The following is a 20,624-nucleotide window of genomic DNA, read 5'->3' as shown; positions in this document are numbered from 1 at the left end:
GTCTGTATTCATTGATTTTATTTCGATTTTTGTCTGAAAATACAATCTGAAGTATACGTATGAAACGCCATATGTGCCAAAATATTTATCTTTTTACTAATATTAAGACAAAACTCAGTCTGGAACCCAGACTAGCACAGCTCCCGTTCACACAACTACTTTTCCAGTTCCAAATAAATGTCAACACTTTTCATTCTGCCAATAAATTTTAATAATTAATATAACATTGCACATAATTATTTTAAATTACAGTACTTAAAACAAACACTATGGCATCATAGTAGTATACAGGTTTTATTTATCGGATCAACTACACATGCGCGACAATAACAGTCGCCGTTTTGTGACCGAGATTACTCCCCTTTTGTATGTTAATTGTTGACAGTCGCCATGTTGTTGACATTACTATAGTCATGATTATTGATGCGTGACATGATATCGAACCTATAAGGTAGAGTTAGTGTTAGGTCGAGTCGACAAAACTTACCAACAATCTCATAAGCTCATACACGACATATTGTAAAATTTTAAATGCAAAACTATTTACCAAGTGGATAAATTCCTTTTGAACTTCATATAATAATTATCTAACATGTATCACAAATGACATCATGATGAATATACACCAAAGTGAACGCGCGCGTCCATTATACTGTATCAGGTTTTGCACACGAACATTCTTTTGGCGCAATACTCAGTTTTGTCTTGTCTCAGATTTTGTCCAGGAATCGAGCAAGCAAGGCACGTCGCAATTGTTTACGCATGCGCACATGGGTACTCTATTAGCACGATAGAAATAATTTAAAACCAGTATTGTTGATGTACTCATTTTACACGTGGTTGAATGATCACGTGCCACGTGATTAATACACGCGATTTACCCGCGAGTCAATGGAGTTTTATCAGTACTGTATATGCATGCATTGATGCCACTATTTCGTATCATTTCATAGTGAATTTCAAAATATTAAAAAAAAGGAATAATTATGATCACGGTTGTGGTATGAGGTACTTATAAAACTACTGTAGAAACTCTCCTTTTTTTAGACACCTATCTAGGGTACGTCCCTATTAAGGGGACACCTTGTTGTTTCCCGAAAAAGAATCTTTTTTCAAGATATATATTTTTAAAAGTAAATTAGGAAAACGCTTTATTAACTAAATTACATTAACGAAAGGTTCAGAGGGTATAACTATAACATAAACATAATTATACTTAAATTACTCTACAAAAAATATAACTTTCTTTCTCGGCATTTCCAGTGCGTGTAATAAAGATTGAATGTTTAAAATTGTTTCTCTACCTCTCTATTTTATTTAACTTGGCAGCAAACATATGACTATTAGGCATACTATCCCTCTCAGGTGCAAGGTATTGTGCTCGTGCTTATTGTGTGACGTCACACATTCTGTTGTTTGATCTACATTACTGTACTGTATGTGCTTTGGATGGAAACACTTTTACATGTGTATGCGCTAATTTTCTAATGAAAAAAATTGCGAAAGCATCCATTGATTGGTACGGCGTTAGGATTGTTCAATAACCACCATATGACTGAGGCTAAGGATTTATAAACTTTTTGGAAAAAGTAACCACCTAGATGTTTGGAAATACTCTACCGATCCTTATCAACATTTTGAGACGGCGGCCGCCGCACCTGCCCTGCCGTTTCTACCGCGGCCTCTGAATTGCAAAAATGCTGCCGGTATATATGAGGATTTTGCAGAATTGAAAGGAGATCGCTATAACAGCAGCTACAATTCAAACATGTAATTGGTAAGACACTGTTATGTTATTATATATTTCCTATTTTTCTATTAGTAGTAATAACTTTATATATAATTATATATACAAATGTATAGAGACCCATATAAATATATATATTCGACCTTTTCATTACGCCATACTTTGCGAATAAATTCAATTTTGCCAAAAAGGCATGTATGTAGAACAATTATAAGATATATGTATGACGTGTGGTGTTTAGTTGGACCCCATTCGAACGTTTTTATAATAATTTATTGTTATCTGGGCCTTCAGTACCGTATGTTCTCATCTATTTCTTCGTAGATCATTTATTCCTAATATTTCTTCTGACAAAAATATATCTTATAATATAATAATTGTAGCAACTGATAAAACTATATAAACAATATACAAGGCAAAAGTATTTTGGACGTTATATTTATCTAAATTAGTTTGTCGTATAAGCAGCGGTAGTCTACTGGCTCCTGTATTCTAACCCATACTGATCAATCTACATAAAATAGGCTAAGCCTAACTTTTAATTGTTTAAGATGCCTTGTGAGTGGATGTTACTATAAAAGACCGCGGTATACAAAGATACCACGTAAATGTACTAACACAAATGTTGTCAAATCGGGGAAAACTAATCAAAATTGATAATTTATTTTTTTAATATATAAATAAAATTAAATAAAATATTTCAAGGCCATCATATCCTATAATAGGGACGTGAACCACGTGATCTGTAACGTTCCTTTTCGTTCAATATGTCACGAATTATCTCTTTCAACTCGTCATCGTCTTCCCATAGTTCATTTCCAGTAAGTTCCAAACTGTCATACGATGGTTCTTCTTCCGGGTCAAATTTGTCAGAAAATCTACTCATATATGAGAAGTCTCCTTCTAGAGGTTGTTGGTATGAGTTGATATCCTCCTGTTCGTTGTAATAAAATGGGTTCTTGTACATGTCTGGGTTAATCTTTGGGGGAAGCTGCTGTTGTACATTTGGGTTGATATTTGGGTACGGAGGCTGTTGGAACATATCTGGGCCAATCTCGGTGTTCTTATTCGTATTTGGGTTAATCTTGGCAGATTCTGAAATGATGTCGTTGTCGATGGCATCATCCAGTTCTTCTTCTTCCTTTGTCAATGTTTTGTCCTCGGTAGCTTTTTCTTCGTCTGTTTCTGAATCCTTTTTGATGTCTTTGCAGGGTGATTTTGACTTTGCTTCGTCGATGTATGGTGCCGTTTTGGTGCCATGTAGAACTAATGTCCAAGCTAAGAGTGTGCCATGCTCGACGGGGTTGCCATTCATTGACACCTGTAGGGTCCACTCGCCTTTCGGGTCTTCACCCCAGGTGTGAGTCGTCATAAATGGCCAGCTCTGGAAACCTACGATGTTATCGTCATCCCGAGGTCTGGTGCTGAGCAACATGCTATTGGTTCCCATTGGTGAGATCAGATTGATAACCACGTCGCCTCTACGGGTTGAGTTTAAGGTTATTATTGCCTGGACGTGTTCAAGATAGTTGATGGCGTTATCTTGATCTTTGCAACCATCGGTAGTTAGTCGAAGTTCTAATGGAGGGCCTTCAAGTCCATTTGGAATTGGACTGTTGAAGAAAAAAAAAAGATTTTTTATGTAAAATAATCATCTTTTATACCTGTATTTCAAAGTTTTCCTATTTATGTTAAGATGGTAAGATCTCTGACCCAGAGTACGTCTCAGAATCAGTCTTTTCCAGTCAGTCACATATATTTATATTTTTATATAACTATAAAGAAAACTTTACCAAACTCTTGTTGGCACAACAATTTCGTTGAAATTTGCTAGTCTAGACTAGGTCTTGTTTCTAACTTATTTGTAGCTGGCAGAAGTTCACTTTAACTGTTCTACACCAAATTTAATAGTTTGATAGTCATGAAGACTCTACTAAGTTTCGTTGCCAATACTAACCACTTATAAAACCATTCGATAAACAAATGAATTTGACTAACCTTTTGCCTGTGTATGATGCCCCGGTGCAATGGAATCTTTCGCCGACAGTCTCCCATTTTGCCGCCATTTTCACCATTTTACCTGCATCAAGGACGCCAAAACCAAAGAGGTGGTTGAATTGCAATCCAACACCGTTGCACTGCCATTGGTAGACCTCGTCGTAGAGCTGTTTGCGGTCAGATGTCAACACCGTAATGTGCTGCAAATCTCGCCATGTAAGGTTTCGACTGTAAGAATATGCCATACAAAATTACTGTTGTGATAGCATCGGCGACAAGCCCCTTTTGTTAAATTAAATCCTTTGAAAACTTGTAAATATAAAACGATTTAATCTCTATTAGATTTAAAATCATGATGCTTTTAAAAATATAACACGTCTATCATTTTTAGCAGATGTATTAACCTTCTTAAACTAAGGGTTACTTACTTCGCAGACAATGCCAAAGCAAACACACCAGCGGCTTCGGGTGCCGCGGCTGATGTTCCAGAGTGAGACAATGTGCAGTTTCCGTATAGATCCGTTGTTGCCTAAAAAAAATCAACCATAAATTAAGAAATATTATAATAATTATATAAGTATTTTAAATATGTTTAGCATGCTGAATAAGTATTTTAATAACCTAAAGTTGATTGTTTGAGCAGTTAAGTGTCTTTTAACATTGGCCAATAGTACCCGTGATATAAAAACCCTGCACAAATGACTTAGAGGAAAGTGGTCAACAGACATTACAATCGAGTTGGGTATAAAATCTTAATAATCCGATGAGGGCGCTAATTTTTCTATGTTATTGAATGGTGTGTTCTCAATGTTTAATCAATTGCAGCCGTATTTATAACTTATATTCTGTTCTATTCAATTGATTGTTGCATAAATGATTTATTCAAACAGAATAATATTAATCTCTACGTACCACACCAGCTTCTGGATGTCTGTTACGTCCATTACTAAATGTAGAGGCTAAAGTTGATGAACAGGATTCATCGTAGAGGGCAGTCCGACCGTCGTTTATTGCTGAATTTATTGATATGGTCCACATACTGGAAGCGTAGCCGTCACAATTACAGTCGTCATCTGGTCCACCGTCTCCAGACGCCCAGACAAAAATACTACCCTTTCCATCACGACCCTATTCATAATAATTAAAATAATGGACGTTGTTATTTCTTTAATTTCATTATTGTAAAAGATCAATTTTAACCTAATTACTTGACCGTGGTCAGTTACTTGGAATTCATCTAAGTGCAATGGCGGTTCAATGAATCACGAGGATTTGCAATCAAAAAAAGAATAATTAAGTTGTCTTTCAATCACATCCTAATGAATTACCTTTGTCATGATTGTTGTAAGAGACATATAGTCTCTTCTTAAACCAGATAATATTTTACAGATTCATTATTCAGAATAATTTTCGCATTTAACGCAAGAACGTAAGCCGCATCACAAACGAATTGACCAATCACACGCAACAGTTCGAATAATCTATCGCTTGTGATTTGTCAAGGATGTAAGCGCAACGTAAGTGATTTCACCAATCACAAATGATGGATTAAGGATTATCCAAACTTTCGATTGCGATAGGTCAATTCGCTTTCGTTGCGGCTTACGTCCTTGTGTTGCGTCCTAGTGGGAACCAAAAGCCTAAAGATTCAAATCAAATGACGTAATATTACCTTGTTCACGCCGTCAGCAATAGCATCAAGTGTCATATCTCTAGGCCCGTCGACCGTTCGGCCGTCGTCCTGTGGACCCCAACTAGCGCTGTAAATGTCGATCAGCTGTGGCTTGTGACTCATGGACGATGCCTCGATGTAGTCTGTCATGTACGGTTGATCCAACATTCGTATACCGGCTACCTTAGATTTATACGCAACACCGACTCCACATATACCGTTCCCTGCAACCGCTGAAACCTCTCCAGCACAACGAGTACCATGGCTATTTATAATAGAAATTAAAAATATATATATAAACTACCCTCTCATACAATTACGAATGATAGGCCTAATAATTTATGATACGCCAAACATGTAACTACGAAAGCCTATAGTGCCATCTTAAGTATATTATGCTTTTCGAGCGTAATCCGTTCTATAACGAATTAGTAATTCATTTGAACGGATTAATAATCTGTTCAAACGAATTAGTAGTCCGTTACAACGGATTACGCTCGAAAAACATATACTTAAAACTAATATGCTTCCGGAAATAGGCTTTCGTACAATATCTACAACACTGTCTTTATTCTTATTTGTAAATTTCGTAAACTTCGATTTTTAAGATGATGAACTAAGATAATGATAGGCCTAATGTGATACGGCAAACATGTAACTCATATGGTTATAAGATCAAACATAAATACACATAGGCCTAAATAAATGCATGAAGCATATATTTTATTCAGAATTCTGTTTTATTCTTATTAATTTATTTCGTAAACTTTGAACTTTGCCATGACGTTTTTTTTTTAAACGAGACAGGACAAACATGTAATTTATTGATTAAATATATTGATTGATTGTTACGATTTTTTCTGAAAATTAAAGACACATTAAGATAATAGTAAAGGTTAAAATTACATAATTAACCTTTACTTCATAGCGTCATTTTAGACTGATTGCGTCAGAATAACCTGTGGTGCTATACAGACGGGTCATTAGCATCGACGTTAGAATTAAACAAGGGACTCATTAGCAGTGATAATCTTTTTCAAAATGGCCACCATTGTTTTTAAAAACTATTTTTATCATAAATTTGTATAAATAGATATGCCTCAAGAATCTGCAGTCAAGAAACTACTCAAGTCCGAGAACTAAACCATATACAAAAGACCATGGCGAAAGGCGAAACTAAAAACCGACGAAAGCCGAGAACTGTAACCAAACAAAAACCGACGAAAAGCCGATGAATAAAAAGAAAACCAAGAACCAAAAATGCCAATAATGTTCCAAACTAAACGGGTAATTTTCTTTTACGTTACATTATTATAATGTTTCCACTTAAGTTTATATATTATATTATTCTCAACATTGGGTACAGCGATGCTTTAGCTTAATTTGATGCTTTTATTATGTACAGTATGTTTAATTTGCGACTGTAATGTTTAAGCATACGCCAGAGCTATGTGTCAAGTTTTAGGCTTTAATAGGAAAAGAATTATCAATGCGCGAATAAAGTCGCATAAAATCACCTGTATTACCTACGATAGGTGTCTTGTTCGTCAGCCTGGCTTTAATATCTTGCCACACGACTGTACGGTTATACTACATCAGTAATCATTGATTTCGCGTGGGTAGTTATTACAAAATTGCATTACATTTTGTTGACATACATTAAAGCATAGGATTAAGCAATGTATAGTATCGGACATAAAACAATGAGATGTAGTTTCAGATACACGCAAATTGAACATTTTAGAAAATTTCTCATAAGTGGACATTAACCAAACATAGTATTTTATATAACATGTGTATTCAAGTAGTATTCAAAGATCCCTCGGCTATGCTCACTTGATTCCTTCCAAACTAACACTCACACCCACACATTATTTTGTAATAATGAACAGTAGGCCAAAATGAATGCACGAAAATAATAATATAAATACCAGATGTGAGAAATTATACATCATTCTATCATACTTCCACGTATAGTGTATATGAAAAAGTATTCCTTTCGTCTGTTATGGCTTAAGCTAATTCTATAACCGCACGAAAATATGGTATACATAGGCTACAAGATTTCACACAATTTAATTGTGAAAACAAACTATATATAATTCATCATATTTCCACGTAGGGTATAACCGTATTCCTTTCATCTGTTATGGCTTAAGCTAATTCTAAAACCGCACGAAAATGATGGTATAAATACAAGATTTCACACAATTTAATTGTGAAAACAAAATACATATAATTTGATCATACTTCTACGTATTATAGTGTATATGAAAAAGTATTCCTTTCGTCTGTTATGGCTTAAGCTAATTCTAAAACCGCATGAAAATGATGGTATAAATAAGATTTCACACAATTTAATAAAAAAAAATCATTCTCTATCATACTTCCACGTTGGGTATAACAGTATTCCTTTTGTCTGCTATGGCTTACACTAATTCTAAAACCGCACGAAAATGATGGTATAATTAAATACAAGATTTCACACAATTTAATATCATTCTCTATCATACTTTCACGTAGGGTATGTAACAGTATTCCTTTCTTGTCTGCTATGGCTTAAGCTAATTCTGAAACCGTAAATCTACGTACAGATGATCAGGATCAAAGACAAATTTCATTAAAGTTTGCGTAGGAAGTCATTTCTATAATTTATAGCTTTCTCAACAATTTTCTAATTTAAATCTGACAAGAGATGCACGTATTATGGATGGAAATGTTGCGTGACATTTAAGCCGCATTTTACTATCTGTTACCGGTACAATGGCCAGCTTCAATTAGCAATAATACAAACGAAAATAATGCATGTTAACTGTATAGTATCGACATTTGAAGATTTTCAGATACAAAATAGTCGTGGTTTTACACACATTATGAAAAATTGAGAAAAAGAAGAAACGAATAGGAAACAAAATGAAAAAAAGAAGTGTTAAAAAAGAAGAAACTGTAAAAATCATTTAAAGATTTCTTGAAACCATTAAACTAACGAAAAATATAGGAAAAGAAGAAACGAATAGGAAGAAAAAAAGAAAAAAAGAAGTGTTAAAAAAAAAAGAAAACTGTAAAAATCATTGAAAGAATTCTTGAACCCATCAAATTAGGCCTAATTAAAATGGCTTCCATGGAAGTAGACATAATGCTCCGTTTCATTCCAATTGGAACTTTCTTTTTTTTTAGAAGATAATCTACTAAAATAGGCCTATTTTATACAAAAATCCCACTCGCCTAAGAATTTTGTAGGACTATTCCCGAGTTTAAAAAACAACATGAAAGTCATACTTGAGTGGTTTTAGACGGATCAATATATGAAACTAATGCCTGGTTCCCACTAGGAAGCAGTGGACGTCAGCGCAACGCACGTGATTTGACTAATCACAACGATGGGTTGTTTGAACTGCCGCTTGTTATTGGTCAACTCGCTTGCGTCACGTCTACTCCCATCGCGTTGTATCCTACAGTAGTGGGAACCAAGCTTAATGTATATAGATATACCATTCCATCCACCTCGCATGTACAGTAGGCGTACATGGCTATTTAAAAAGGTTTAGTAGACCATTTCAAAGAACCCGTCAAAAGTGTTTGACCATCCTTGGCAATCTGTTTGCTTTTTATTGTTCTGTACGGTATTTATTTTTTTATATTGTTTATTTTTCATGCCGAAATTGAATAAATCGAATCAAAATTCCAAACGTAATTCAACCTACTTGCATAAACGTTCTGAATATATTACAGCCTACATCATTTATGTTTTAGTTGACATTTTAAAAGACGTGTTAACGGACAGTACTGAGTGAATGTTTTAGAAGAACAAAACTAAAATATTAAAAATGTCAGGGTCGTAACATTTCTGCTTTGAATGTCAACTTCCTTTAGCCAATTTAGTCAAACATGAAGTGAGAAGTTTGACATCTTCGTCGCCATGTTCGTCTATATAAACATTTCTATTTTATTTAATAGCACTACAAGTAAAACATAACATAACACAATACTTTGTACGCATGCGTGAACTAATGGTGTTCGATCGTAATACGGACTTCCCATGAAAACGACAAAATGTGTATGAAGTCTGTCCGTATCTTTACCAATATTTATCCGGGGTTTAAGTTTGATTCTCAATTAGACGCAACACAAGGACCGGACGTAAGCGCGCCAAAAGTAAGTTGACCAATCACGACGAGATGGATCATTCGAAATGTCGCTTCTGATTGGGCAACTCTCTTGCGTTGTGCCACGTCGTTGCGTTACGTCCAGTGAATATTTTAAGATTTTTTAAGTAAAAAAAAAACCTGAAAAAGTATGGAAAATATAATTAAGTAGCCTTACCTATTAAACCAGTCATCGGTATAACGTGGATATGGAAAGCGATCATTACTACTGAAATCAAAGCTGGCCTCTGCGTTGTAATTCGGGGCTATATCCGGATGGAGGTAGTCGATACCTAGAAAAGATGAACATTTATTCATTTAGAAATGTATCTAAATCAATATTAGTGGGAAGAAGAATGCCTGGGTCAGGAACAGACAATTTAAAACAGTCAGTTGAAAAAAGTTGTAATTAAAATTTGCGCATACCGTCGTCCATGATAGCGATTGTTATTCCTTCTCCAAAATATCCCAGATCCCATGCTTCAATAACGTTTAAATCCAGACCAGGTTTACCGTCAGCCTGACCATCATTTAACTACAAATAACAAAAAAAATCATTTAACATACACACGATGTAAATTTGGTTATAGAGATTGCATAGAAAAACTGTATCATCTCTGTAATGTAAGAGCTAATAATAACCTCACGCACGCCTTATTAAGCTTTGTTCCCACTAGGACATAACGCAATGACGTAAGCACAACACAATTTGACCATGATTATGAACCATCGAGTTGTAGTGTGAACTCAGCTTTACTTTGCGCTTACGTCTTTGCGCTGCATCCTAGTGGGAACCCAGCTTTACGTCTTTGCGTTGCGTCCTAGTGGGAACAAAGCTTTACGTTGCGCTTACGTTCTTGCGCTGCGTGTTAGTGGGAACCTAGCTTTAATTTGCGCTTACGTCTTGCGCTGCGTCCGAGTCGGAACCAAGCTTTATAACAATTAGGTTTTTCACAAATATAATTTATACCGAATACTCGTTAGATTTGAGAATTAAAAAAAAGTAGGCCTTTATTGTTCTCGGATTATTCTCAAATGTATGATAAGCACATGAGCGAATGAGTATCATAATGTCCAATTGATGAAAAACACTCTAATCGTATTATAATTAGAAATTATAACTAGAAATTGATTGATACCTTTGCGAAGAAAAAGAAAGACATAACATTCCAATGGTAATTAGAATGTTCATGCACAATTGTAGCGCATCGTAAATATTAGTCTTAATAAAAATCAATAGACTGTACTGCAGGGATGCTAACGAAATAATAGGTAAACAGTATTAAGAGGGCATAAACATGCATATCAAAATTGAATAACTGCCCGTGCGTGCAATAGTTAATACCTTTATCAAATAATATTCTCAGGGAAGAGTGAAATTACAAAACATTTTCCCTAATATTCCCAAGCGCTGGAAATTGTCAATAAGTAACAATGCAAAATAACCCATTCTAGAATAAAGAATGATAAAATCGGCTACATTCTAACTATTTATGTTCAACAACATGGTAGATTATGTTTGTTGTGCACCAAATCCAGAATAAATTAAAAATCTGTAAACCTCATCTAAGGAACATGCAGAAATTTAGAACTCTGTTATTGATTCCATTCTAGAATACAACAGAAGGTGATAAAATCGGCTACGCGGTAGAATAGTGATGATGTTTGTTGTGCATCGAATCAAAGAACTTATAACACAAGAATCTCCTGTTCTTCAATTTGCATTCAAAACACAGTATCGGAAGTACAGGGTTAAAAGGTCAAACTGGGCGACGCCATTTCACAGCATGGAGCAGCGCCCCCTCCAAACTAGGAAGTCAATTACTCGACCCCCCTAGAGTATTAGCAGATCCCCTCTATGAATTTGACTTTCTAATTTGATGCGGGCGCCCTACTCCTCAGTCAATTACTCTACCCCCCTAGAGTATTAGCAGAACCCCTCTATGATTTTGACTTTCTAATTTGATGCGGGCGCCCTATTCCATGGCTCACAATGGCGCCACCCATAGCTCTATTCTATCCCACAATGCCTTTCGAAATTGTTACGCGCTTCCGACGAACAGGAGATTCTTGTGTTATAAGTTCTTTGATCGAATCCAGAATAAATTAAAATCTGTAAACCTCATCTAAGGAACATGCAGAAATTTAGAACTCAGTTATTGACTCCAATACAGAAGGTTGTAAGATCGGCAACACGGTAGAATATTAATGATATTTGCTGTTTAACGAATTCTGAATAAATTAAAAATCAGTATACCTCATTCATTTAAGGAACATGCAGACATTTAAAACTCTGTTATTGACTCAAAGAATAAGTTCGCAATTTTGTTAAAAAATCCGTATTTCTACGAAGTAAATATTTTAAAAATCCGTGTTTTCCCGTAAAATAGAATAAACTATATTGAACATACTAGATGGACACACGCTTTTATGTCCAAAATCAAGGTAAAATCATACTTACAAGAAACCATTGTTTACTAAATAGAGGGTCGTTAAATGGCTGTTTTGGATTTGTTGACGGATTTGGTTTACTGGAAGAAGCTTGTTCATTTCTTTCATTTAAATCAAGAAATCCTCGTTTAGAACGTTTGAATCCAGTCAATTGAACAACTCGTTTAACCTAAATAGAAACACAAATATTCCAGTATAAAATAAGAGGAAGACTGCTAAAAATGTTATATAAATGTTTAGAATATTGCTCGAAAGTATAAACCCAAAAAATTACAATGATATTTTAAACTGTCTTTCAGACTTCAAATTTCAGTTTAGATTTAATCTACCAAATTAAATACTTCCAATCGATTGAAATCTACATTAGAAATACTACAAAAAAATGATATTCATTTGTAATGTATAAATCCTTCTTTTTAATCTTTTTGGACTTACATTTCAGTTGAGATTTAATCAACTAGATTAAATATTTCAAATCGATTGAAAAGCCACATTTCCAAAATGTAAGTATTTATTTTTATAGGCCTGTCAATCTTTATATTAATCTTTTGAAGACTTCAATCAGTTCAGATTTAATCTACTAGATTACATATTTCAAATCGATTGAAAATATTTAGTGTGAATCCTCTGTCTCATTTATGTGTGGATTTATAGATTGAAATCATTGTATTACATCTACTTACCTGTGGATGATTTTCAAGTGGGTTAATGACGTCAGCACTGCGTCTCGATCGAATGGCAGGGACATCTTTATGAGTGAAGTGGAATACATTTCTTTTGTTCAGGACCTAAGAATAAATACATTTGATAAATGACCTTTCTTGAAGAATAATTTGATTTTTAGATTTATTTTTTAATATGCCTGCTACAAGATAATGGGTATTAAATATACACTTTTACAATTTTAGTCATAAATTATTCATATTGTAAAATTATTAAAAACAATCGGATGAACGAATATCATTTATAAGTTGCAAAAATAAAATTGAGATCATTCAACAATACAAAGGTATAAGAGTAATATACAGTCAATACGGTATAAATAGTATTTTAAGATTGCCTTTTGCAATTTGATGTATTTTTCTTTGTTGTTTTATTGTCTTAATTATGCCAAGCAAAACAAATTTCCATTTTAAAGTGGATCAATAAAATGTCTTGAGTCTTGAATTTTATCTTGCTAAACTGTTTGTAAACAAGTGGAAAAGTTGTTTTTCCACATCTATTTGTTTTTTCCACTGTCACTAAACGTTATTTGATATATTTATTATAAATATAATGAATTCGATTTATATTTAATTTCAGTTAATTTTTAAATGTTATCTAAAACCGATAAAGAATTTGTTCGCGCGAATCGAAAGCGTCAGCTTATAGTACGCATATGTGTATTCATGTTTCCATCTTCCAAATCCCTTTCTACGCATGCGTATAACCTGACGCTTTCGATTCGCGCAAACAAATCTGCCTAGTGGAAAATAGGCTTTTTCTCTGTCCAAAAATAAATTATTTTTCCTTATACTATGTCGATGATAGAATAAGAAAACTTTAAATTCAAAATTGTTATGAAAATGTCATCTTTTAGTTCATCGGTGTCTTCAAAAGTATCACATCGTCTTTAAATATCTTTAGTATATTATGTTATCGTACAATCCATTTGAAATAGATATCGTTATCATGGTAATTATCATAACATTCACAGTCGCTAGCAGTTGTTGACATTTTGCAACATCCCGGGAGATAAATGTATATTCGAAATACTACTAATTTGGAATCAATAACTAACCCGCCATAATCACGTTCATTTATCATAATAACTGACGCACATTGCTAAGCCATGAGGATGGACTTTCACACAACGTGGGATTGTGCGTATTATCATTGGGCTATAAAACCTATTTTCCACTGTTCGCGCGAATCAAAAGCGTCAGCTTATTATAGGACTACGCATGCACAGCATAGAGGGATTTTGAAAATGGAAACATGAATACGCATGCGTATAAGTTGCCGCTTTCCATTTGGGCGAACAAATTCGCTTCGATTACAGTATTATGTAGGGAAAATATGAAACAAAAAAGTATTGCGTTTATGTTACGTTGAAATCCAATGCGTTGTCGTCAATGACAACTGATGACGTTGTCGTCAATGACAACTGATGACGTTGTCGTTGACCATATAATACCATGGTTCACATAAGAGTTGGGTCAAGCTTTCTGTCAAGTAATATTCTTTAATAATAATCTCACATCATATTTAATTTCAACCAATTTGATCTTATCTTACTGCATAACTGTACATCTAATGACGTTGTCTTCATACTATTGGTTCATAAAAGAGTTGGGTCAAGATAGGCTTTTTGCTTTATGATATATGTGACCTATAATTTTTGTAGGCCAATTCTTTGATTATAATCTCATATTATATTTCATTTCAACCAAATTGATGTGGCATCTTAATGAATTGTACATCTGATGACGTTGTCTTCATAATATTGGTTCATAAAGAGTTAGATCAAGTTATAGGTATTTCTGTTTTATGATATGAATATGGACCCTACAGTTTTGTAGGCCAATTCTTCTGATATAATATTTCATTTCAACCAATTTGATTTGATCTTAATGCATAATATTGTACTTAAGATCTGCATAATGATGGTTCATATTTATAAGAGTTAAGGTCAAGTCATAGGTCTTTCTATTTTGTGATATGAATATGGACCCTATAGTTTTGTAGGCCAATTGTTCGATTGTATCATTCGAAATACATTGTATTTTATTTCAATCGATATGACCTTAGCATCTTAATGCATATAATGACATGTATTTATCGTAACATATAGCCTATACATTTCATTTCCTTATTTCGTCTCATCATCAAAACAAGGACAGTACACTGAACAATAAAATAAACGGGTACCAACAATAACAGAGAAACGCGAGGCAGGGTCAATCAAACGTGAACTATAAATGTCGACTGAGAATTCCAATACATTAAAGCTTGGTTCCCACTAGCGACGCAACGTAACGCAATCTACGCAACGTAAGAAAATGCCCTTCTAATAATTGTGTTTGCCCCCGCGCCTGCGTGAAATCAAACCTACGATGTTTGCAGAGCACTATTGCGTCGTCGGTTCCCACTTGTGATTACGCAATACACTTTGCGTCGATACGTAGCTGCGTTGCGTCCTAGTGGGAACCACACTTTATGGTTGATGTACGTGAAGAAACTGTACCACTGATATAAATATTCACGTATAAATACATCCTTGTTGATGAACTTTCATTATATTCAGAATTAATTCAATTTGTATAAAGACAACTACTTCAGCTTACATTCTATAACAACCTAGAGTATTTACTTTTAATTTTGTAGTAGATGGAAAAGAGAGGATCCGGAAATACGCATGCGTGCAAAGATGACCAAAATGATACCGGACACAACAGGTAGTATTTATAAAAAAACAATTATAGCATAATTATTCGCTTTATTTATGATGCATGTATAGTTTTTACATTCAATGTTACAGTTGCGGCAAGGCTGCGTCCCTAAATCGTGATTTGAAAATCAATTCACTTTTGAAAATTTGTGAACATGAGACAAAGTGAAGGATTTAATTGTATTGTAAAATTACAATGCAAAAGATAGGTTTAGTATATACTTAATTTTACATTGTTTATGCCCAAAATTCTGGATTTGCCAATTGGTCACTCTAAATGGTTTAAATAAACATATTATTCTTAAAGCAATTGAATTGAAACGTCACTGTTACGTTGTCGAAGCATATCCAATCAGGACACAGGATATTTATAAAATTATACTTTACAATATTGATATTATGATTATTAGAATAATCAAATATTAAAAAGCTGTATACACAACGTGTTTTTGTAGGTCTCACTGAAATATATATATTATATAGCGGAAATGGTTACACCGAGAATAGTGGGAGTACTAGGCCTACACTGAAATCTGTTGATATCATTATGTGGGTTTTAAGTAGGCCTAGAAGTCTGGATATTAAGTCCTGATATAACCGGAAAATGACCACTATAGAATTGGTAAACTCAATTGTTTTTCTAGCGGAGGGAGAATTACCACCTGTCTCAACAGCATACGCTTAATTGTTCCTACCTGTTCTAAGAAGCACTTCCGGTTAGATGGTAAAATTAAATTATCTATATTTAGTACGGAAATAAGGGAAGATATTGATTGCCTAATAAGAACAAACACTTCCTTCAACATTTAAATAATAATAACGTTGAATACCAGGTAAAATGAAGATGAAATATCGAAAGCTATAGATTGATAAATTCGGCTTACTAACAAGAAAGATGATTTACGTAACCAATTCCAAATCAAAATCCCTCAGTGAAGTTATTAATGTTAAATAACTAATACTACATTCAGTGAAGAATTGACGTCACCAACAGTAACTGTCGTCTGCCAAAAATAATAAGTTGATTGATCGAGGATTTTGACATAAATTGATGTCAAAACAATTGGATTAATATTCAGTTCTATTATGAAATTGTATATGGTTAGATATGATAACCTATGATAGTTAAATTATGTAGGTAAAATATGATATTCGGTGATATATTATGGAAAGATAAACATAATTTAATCAAAATTTTATTTCGCTCTTCACGGAAACCATTATTTGATCAAATAATGAGAAAGAGGCGCAGCAGAAATAATGCGCGGGCGTATATAATATAATGATACATAAATATAAAGAAAATGAAAAAATAATACATAATTGATTGACGTGTCGGAGAAATTATTTTTTTAAAATCCCTTCTATAAATGTTGATAGGATACAGCCTAGGACAAATTATAGCAATAAAAAGTTGTAGTATTAAAAATAGAGCGACCGTATCAATTGTATGTGGAATGATGGACAATAAAAATAAATCATTATTATATTTTTAATTAGCTGATATGACAATCAAATGGATTAAGGGGGTATTATTCATTTTGACAATGACAATGTCTTTTATTTCCTTTGTACGATGACATTACAAATGACAATAATAACAAATATCTTTAACAAAGAAAGGTTGTTAAGATTAAAAGAACTGTCATATTTGTAGGACAATATAAATATCATTATCATATTTCAATCATCATTTTTAATTTAATTAGGCCTATTACTATAACTGCTATAATTATGCTCATTTTACGTACCTTCCCATGATATGAAAATCCATGGTCCTCCGCTATAGATTTTGGGGAGGAAGTGACGTCATCATGTACTTCTACAATAAAATTATTTGTGAATATTTCTTCGCAAGTTGTTCCATGTATTAGAAGAAGAATCACAGAGATAGCCGTCAAGCCTTTTAAGAAGCATAGTAAGGAATTCACCATCCTCCAAACACAACAATTTCCTCCAGATACTATTTACTTTTCTCCCTTCTTTTCTTGCTTTTCTATTTTCTTTTTTTTTTTATATCTGCATATAATTTTTCAACAAATGTTATTTCAGAGCGTTGATTCTTAATATGTCGACGTCGCGTTTCACCTTTTCCTTCCCTTCTTAGACTGAATTGTTATTCTTATTATCGATCTGTACAAAATGGCCGTAAGCCGAGTGGGATGTTAATTTCATGCAGTCTATATGCACAGCCAATGGGAATCGTTGAATAACTAATTGTACTGAATATTCTCTCAGAAATTGTAGCATCAATAAATTGCGTAGCAACGGCAAATGGTTTTTGCTCTGATGATGAAAAGCTGAATTTGCTCTCTAAATCAATCGAGCGCCTGTCAATTAACTAACGCACATTTTTGCTTTAAACCAAAAGCAGACTTCTTTTCCACTACACACGGTTTAGACATTATTTCGTAGAGTATTAATCTACGATTATTGCCATAAGTAAAACCAGAGGTTAATGATCAAGGTTTTAAATTCTGTTTATAGAATACAGTATAAACAATATTTTGTCATAGGAATTCCTTTTAACATAATTAAAATAATTTATTTTAAATGTATCTTTTATGTGTACTTTTAAATAAAAATAATGACAACTCTTATCAATGTTAAAGACACTTTTTTTTATATTTTATTTTTTTAAACCAGAAACAACAGCAGAAACAAATCCGCCACTTACAGCTTGGTTTAACAGATACAAAGACAATTATAACAACTCAGAAACACTTACATTACGACGAAACAGATAAAGATTGGAATTAAAAATGTTGATATGGGGATGGGACTAAACTATTATAAGATAAACTTAATATACTGATGTAACCATTTTTAAGAACATTGACTCTACTAAAGGGAACACAAAGGATATTGTAGGCATTCATTAAATATATGTTAGAATTAATATACGTATAGTCATAACTTAGGCATACATTATTAGAAGCATGAGTGAATTACATACATGCTAAGTTTAGACTTGATGATGACGTAGTTAGTTAATGCGCTCATTGTTTGCAAAATGGGTTTCAAATTGAATAAATTATGATAAGTAGTACGTGCGTACATTATTTTTAATTAAGCTGTGGTGAAGACGTATGGTCGAATAAGCACATCATCGAATAACAATAAATGCCCCAGCGTTTTTTATGCGCCTTAATAATAAAAATGCCGTAAAAAATTATAATTGGTCATTACAAAAAATAATTGCTGATCTATAATGTTACTATTGCTACTTGTCTTGTAATAAAGCAAAACACTTTTTTTAAATTGAGAATTTATAACTTATCTATAACTACAAATATTATTACTATATAATACAATTACAACACCTTTTTTTCATTTCCAAAAACAAAAAAATGGTTCTCAACAAGAAACCAAAAAAAAACCAAAACAAAACAAAAAAACAATCAAGCACAAGTGAACACCTAATAATGGGACACCTTCGGGACCCAGCAAAATGTCCCCATGAAAAGAGGTTGGCCATTAGTATGAAATCATTTCATTCGTTTCACGAATGGATGGAAGGAGTGTCCCTTTAATAGTAGTGACGTCTTAAAGGAGGAGTTGTTAAATATTATAATAAATATTATAATCAATTGAAATGCTCATTTATCGAGTCAAATTATATTTTGAAGATGGAATTATAAATGTTTAGAATGGATATCCTAACGATGTAACATATCGGCGATTGTCATCGTCACATAAGCTGCCGGATTACTAAAACTGGAACATTCGATAATTGAAGTCACGCTTGAACAGTTCCAGTTACAATAAGCATGTTCTTGATATTTTTCAGAAAAAGAAACGTGAATATAAGTCGGGGTTAATTTCATTTCATTCATTTTTTATAGCTAAAATAAAATAAAACAAGCTAAATCATCAACTTTTAAAATAGCATTTAGACGATGTGGAACAAGGTCCAATCTTTGTCATAATGTATAATTATCATCGTCATTTAATATTATCGTCATTATCATTACAGTTATCGTAATAATTATATATATTTGTTTGCAAATATGCATAACTTCTTATATGTTCATAAATGTCCATCTTTATGGATTAGGCCTAAAATGTAAAAAGAAATCAATTTTTTGATTAATTTATTCAGAAACGATGCATTAAGTTATGAAATGAGTGGGACTTTCAGAAATATAAATATATACAAGATCGATATAGTATCATAATAACAATAATAATCTTGTGTTTTACTTGATTTTAATTGATTGGTTGGTCAGTAAACACTAACTTGAGCCCGCGACTGCAGCCATGTATATGGCCTTGTTTTTTTTTATTATTAAATCAGAATTGAATTTATTATCTTGAAATAATATCATTCTTTGTTTAATAGATACAATTTTTTAAAAAGTATGTAGGTTTACATCCTGTACATTTTCTCCAGAAGTTTCATATAAACAGAAAGGTTCACATTTTTAGTTAGCTTTTTGCATTCGTCTGAATTAATGTCTAGCCACTGTTATCTACAACATAATAAACACGCTTATGCCTTTTATTTAAAACGGAATAAAGAATATCACGTTATTTATGTATCAATCCAAAGGCAAATGACTGAAATGAAAATGCTAGATCTCAATGCAGTAAAGAATAAAAAAAGCATCCAGCAAAATCCCACCAACCCGGAGAGGAGGCATGGCTTATGCCTGTGTATCGTATCATGATGAGTACAAGTCATGATGAGTACAACTCATGATGAATACAACTCCTGATGAATACAACTCATGATGAATACAACCCATGATGAGTACAACTCATGATGTGTACAACTCATGATGAATACAACTCCTGATGAATACAACTCATGATGGGTACAACTCATGATGGGTACAACTCATGATGGGTACAACTCATGATGGGTACAACTCATGATGGGTACAACTCATGATGGGTACAACTCATGATGGGTACAACTCATGATGGGTACAACTCATGATGTGTACAACTCATGATGTGTACTACTGTGCACTGTATCTCATCTACTACGCCCCACGATCCTCTGGGTCATGGGACAACTAAAACTAGAAAGCAGACAGAAAGAAAGTGCCAATCTTTTGGAAAACACTATTCCTTCACCAGGGCTAATGAGAGTACTTGGAGACAGTTAAGCAACAAAAAGCAGTCGTACCTGAAGAAATACAGTATGTAGGCCTACAATAAACATAGCAGAAAGCT

General features: G+C 33.4%; 1 protein-coding gene across 2 annotated transcripts; it reads right to left on the bottom strand.

Annotated features, from left to right (window-relative positions):
• Positions 1 to 304: 304 nt before the first annotated feature.
• LOC144852191 (neuroendocrine convertase 2-like) lies at positions 305 to 17,559 on the bottom strand. 2 transcript variants are annotated; one of them, XM_078709942.1, is made up of 11 exons: positions 17,195 to 17,559; positions 12,697 to 12,801; positions 12,024 to 12,182; positions 9,989 to 10,097; positions 9,741 to 9,855; positions 5,418 to 5,682; positions 4,658 to 4,873; positions 4,174 to 4,274; positions 3,746 to 3,973; positions 3,332 to 3,360; positions 305 to 3,019 (listed from the first exon to the last, which is right to left on the bottom strand). In XM_078709942.1, exons 1-11 carry the CDS (start codon positions 17,375 to 17,377, stop codon positions 2,457 to 2,459), a joined length of 2,073 nt encoding a protein of 690 aa, XP_078566068.1. In that variant the 5' UTR covers positions 17,378 to 17,559; the 3' UTR covers positions 305 to 2,456. The 2 variants fall into 2 exon arrangements, with proteins under 2 accessions (XP_078566068.1, XP_078566067.1); XM_078709941.1 differs by having other exon boundaries at positions 305 to 3,360.
• Positions 17,560 to 20,624: the final 3,065 nt, after the last annotated feature.

This window comes from Antedon bifida, chromosome 9, assembly GCF_963402885.1.
Source record: "Antedon bifida chromosome 9, ecAntBifi1.1, whole genome shotgun sequence".
Lineage (NCBI taxonomy): Eukaryota > Metazoa > Echinodermata > Crinoidea > Comatulida > Antedonidae > Antedon > Antedon bifida.
This window is presented reverse-complemented; position numbering and strand designations above follow the sequence as displayed.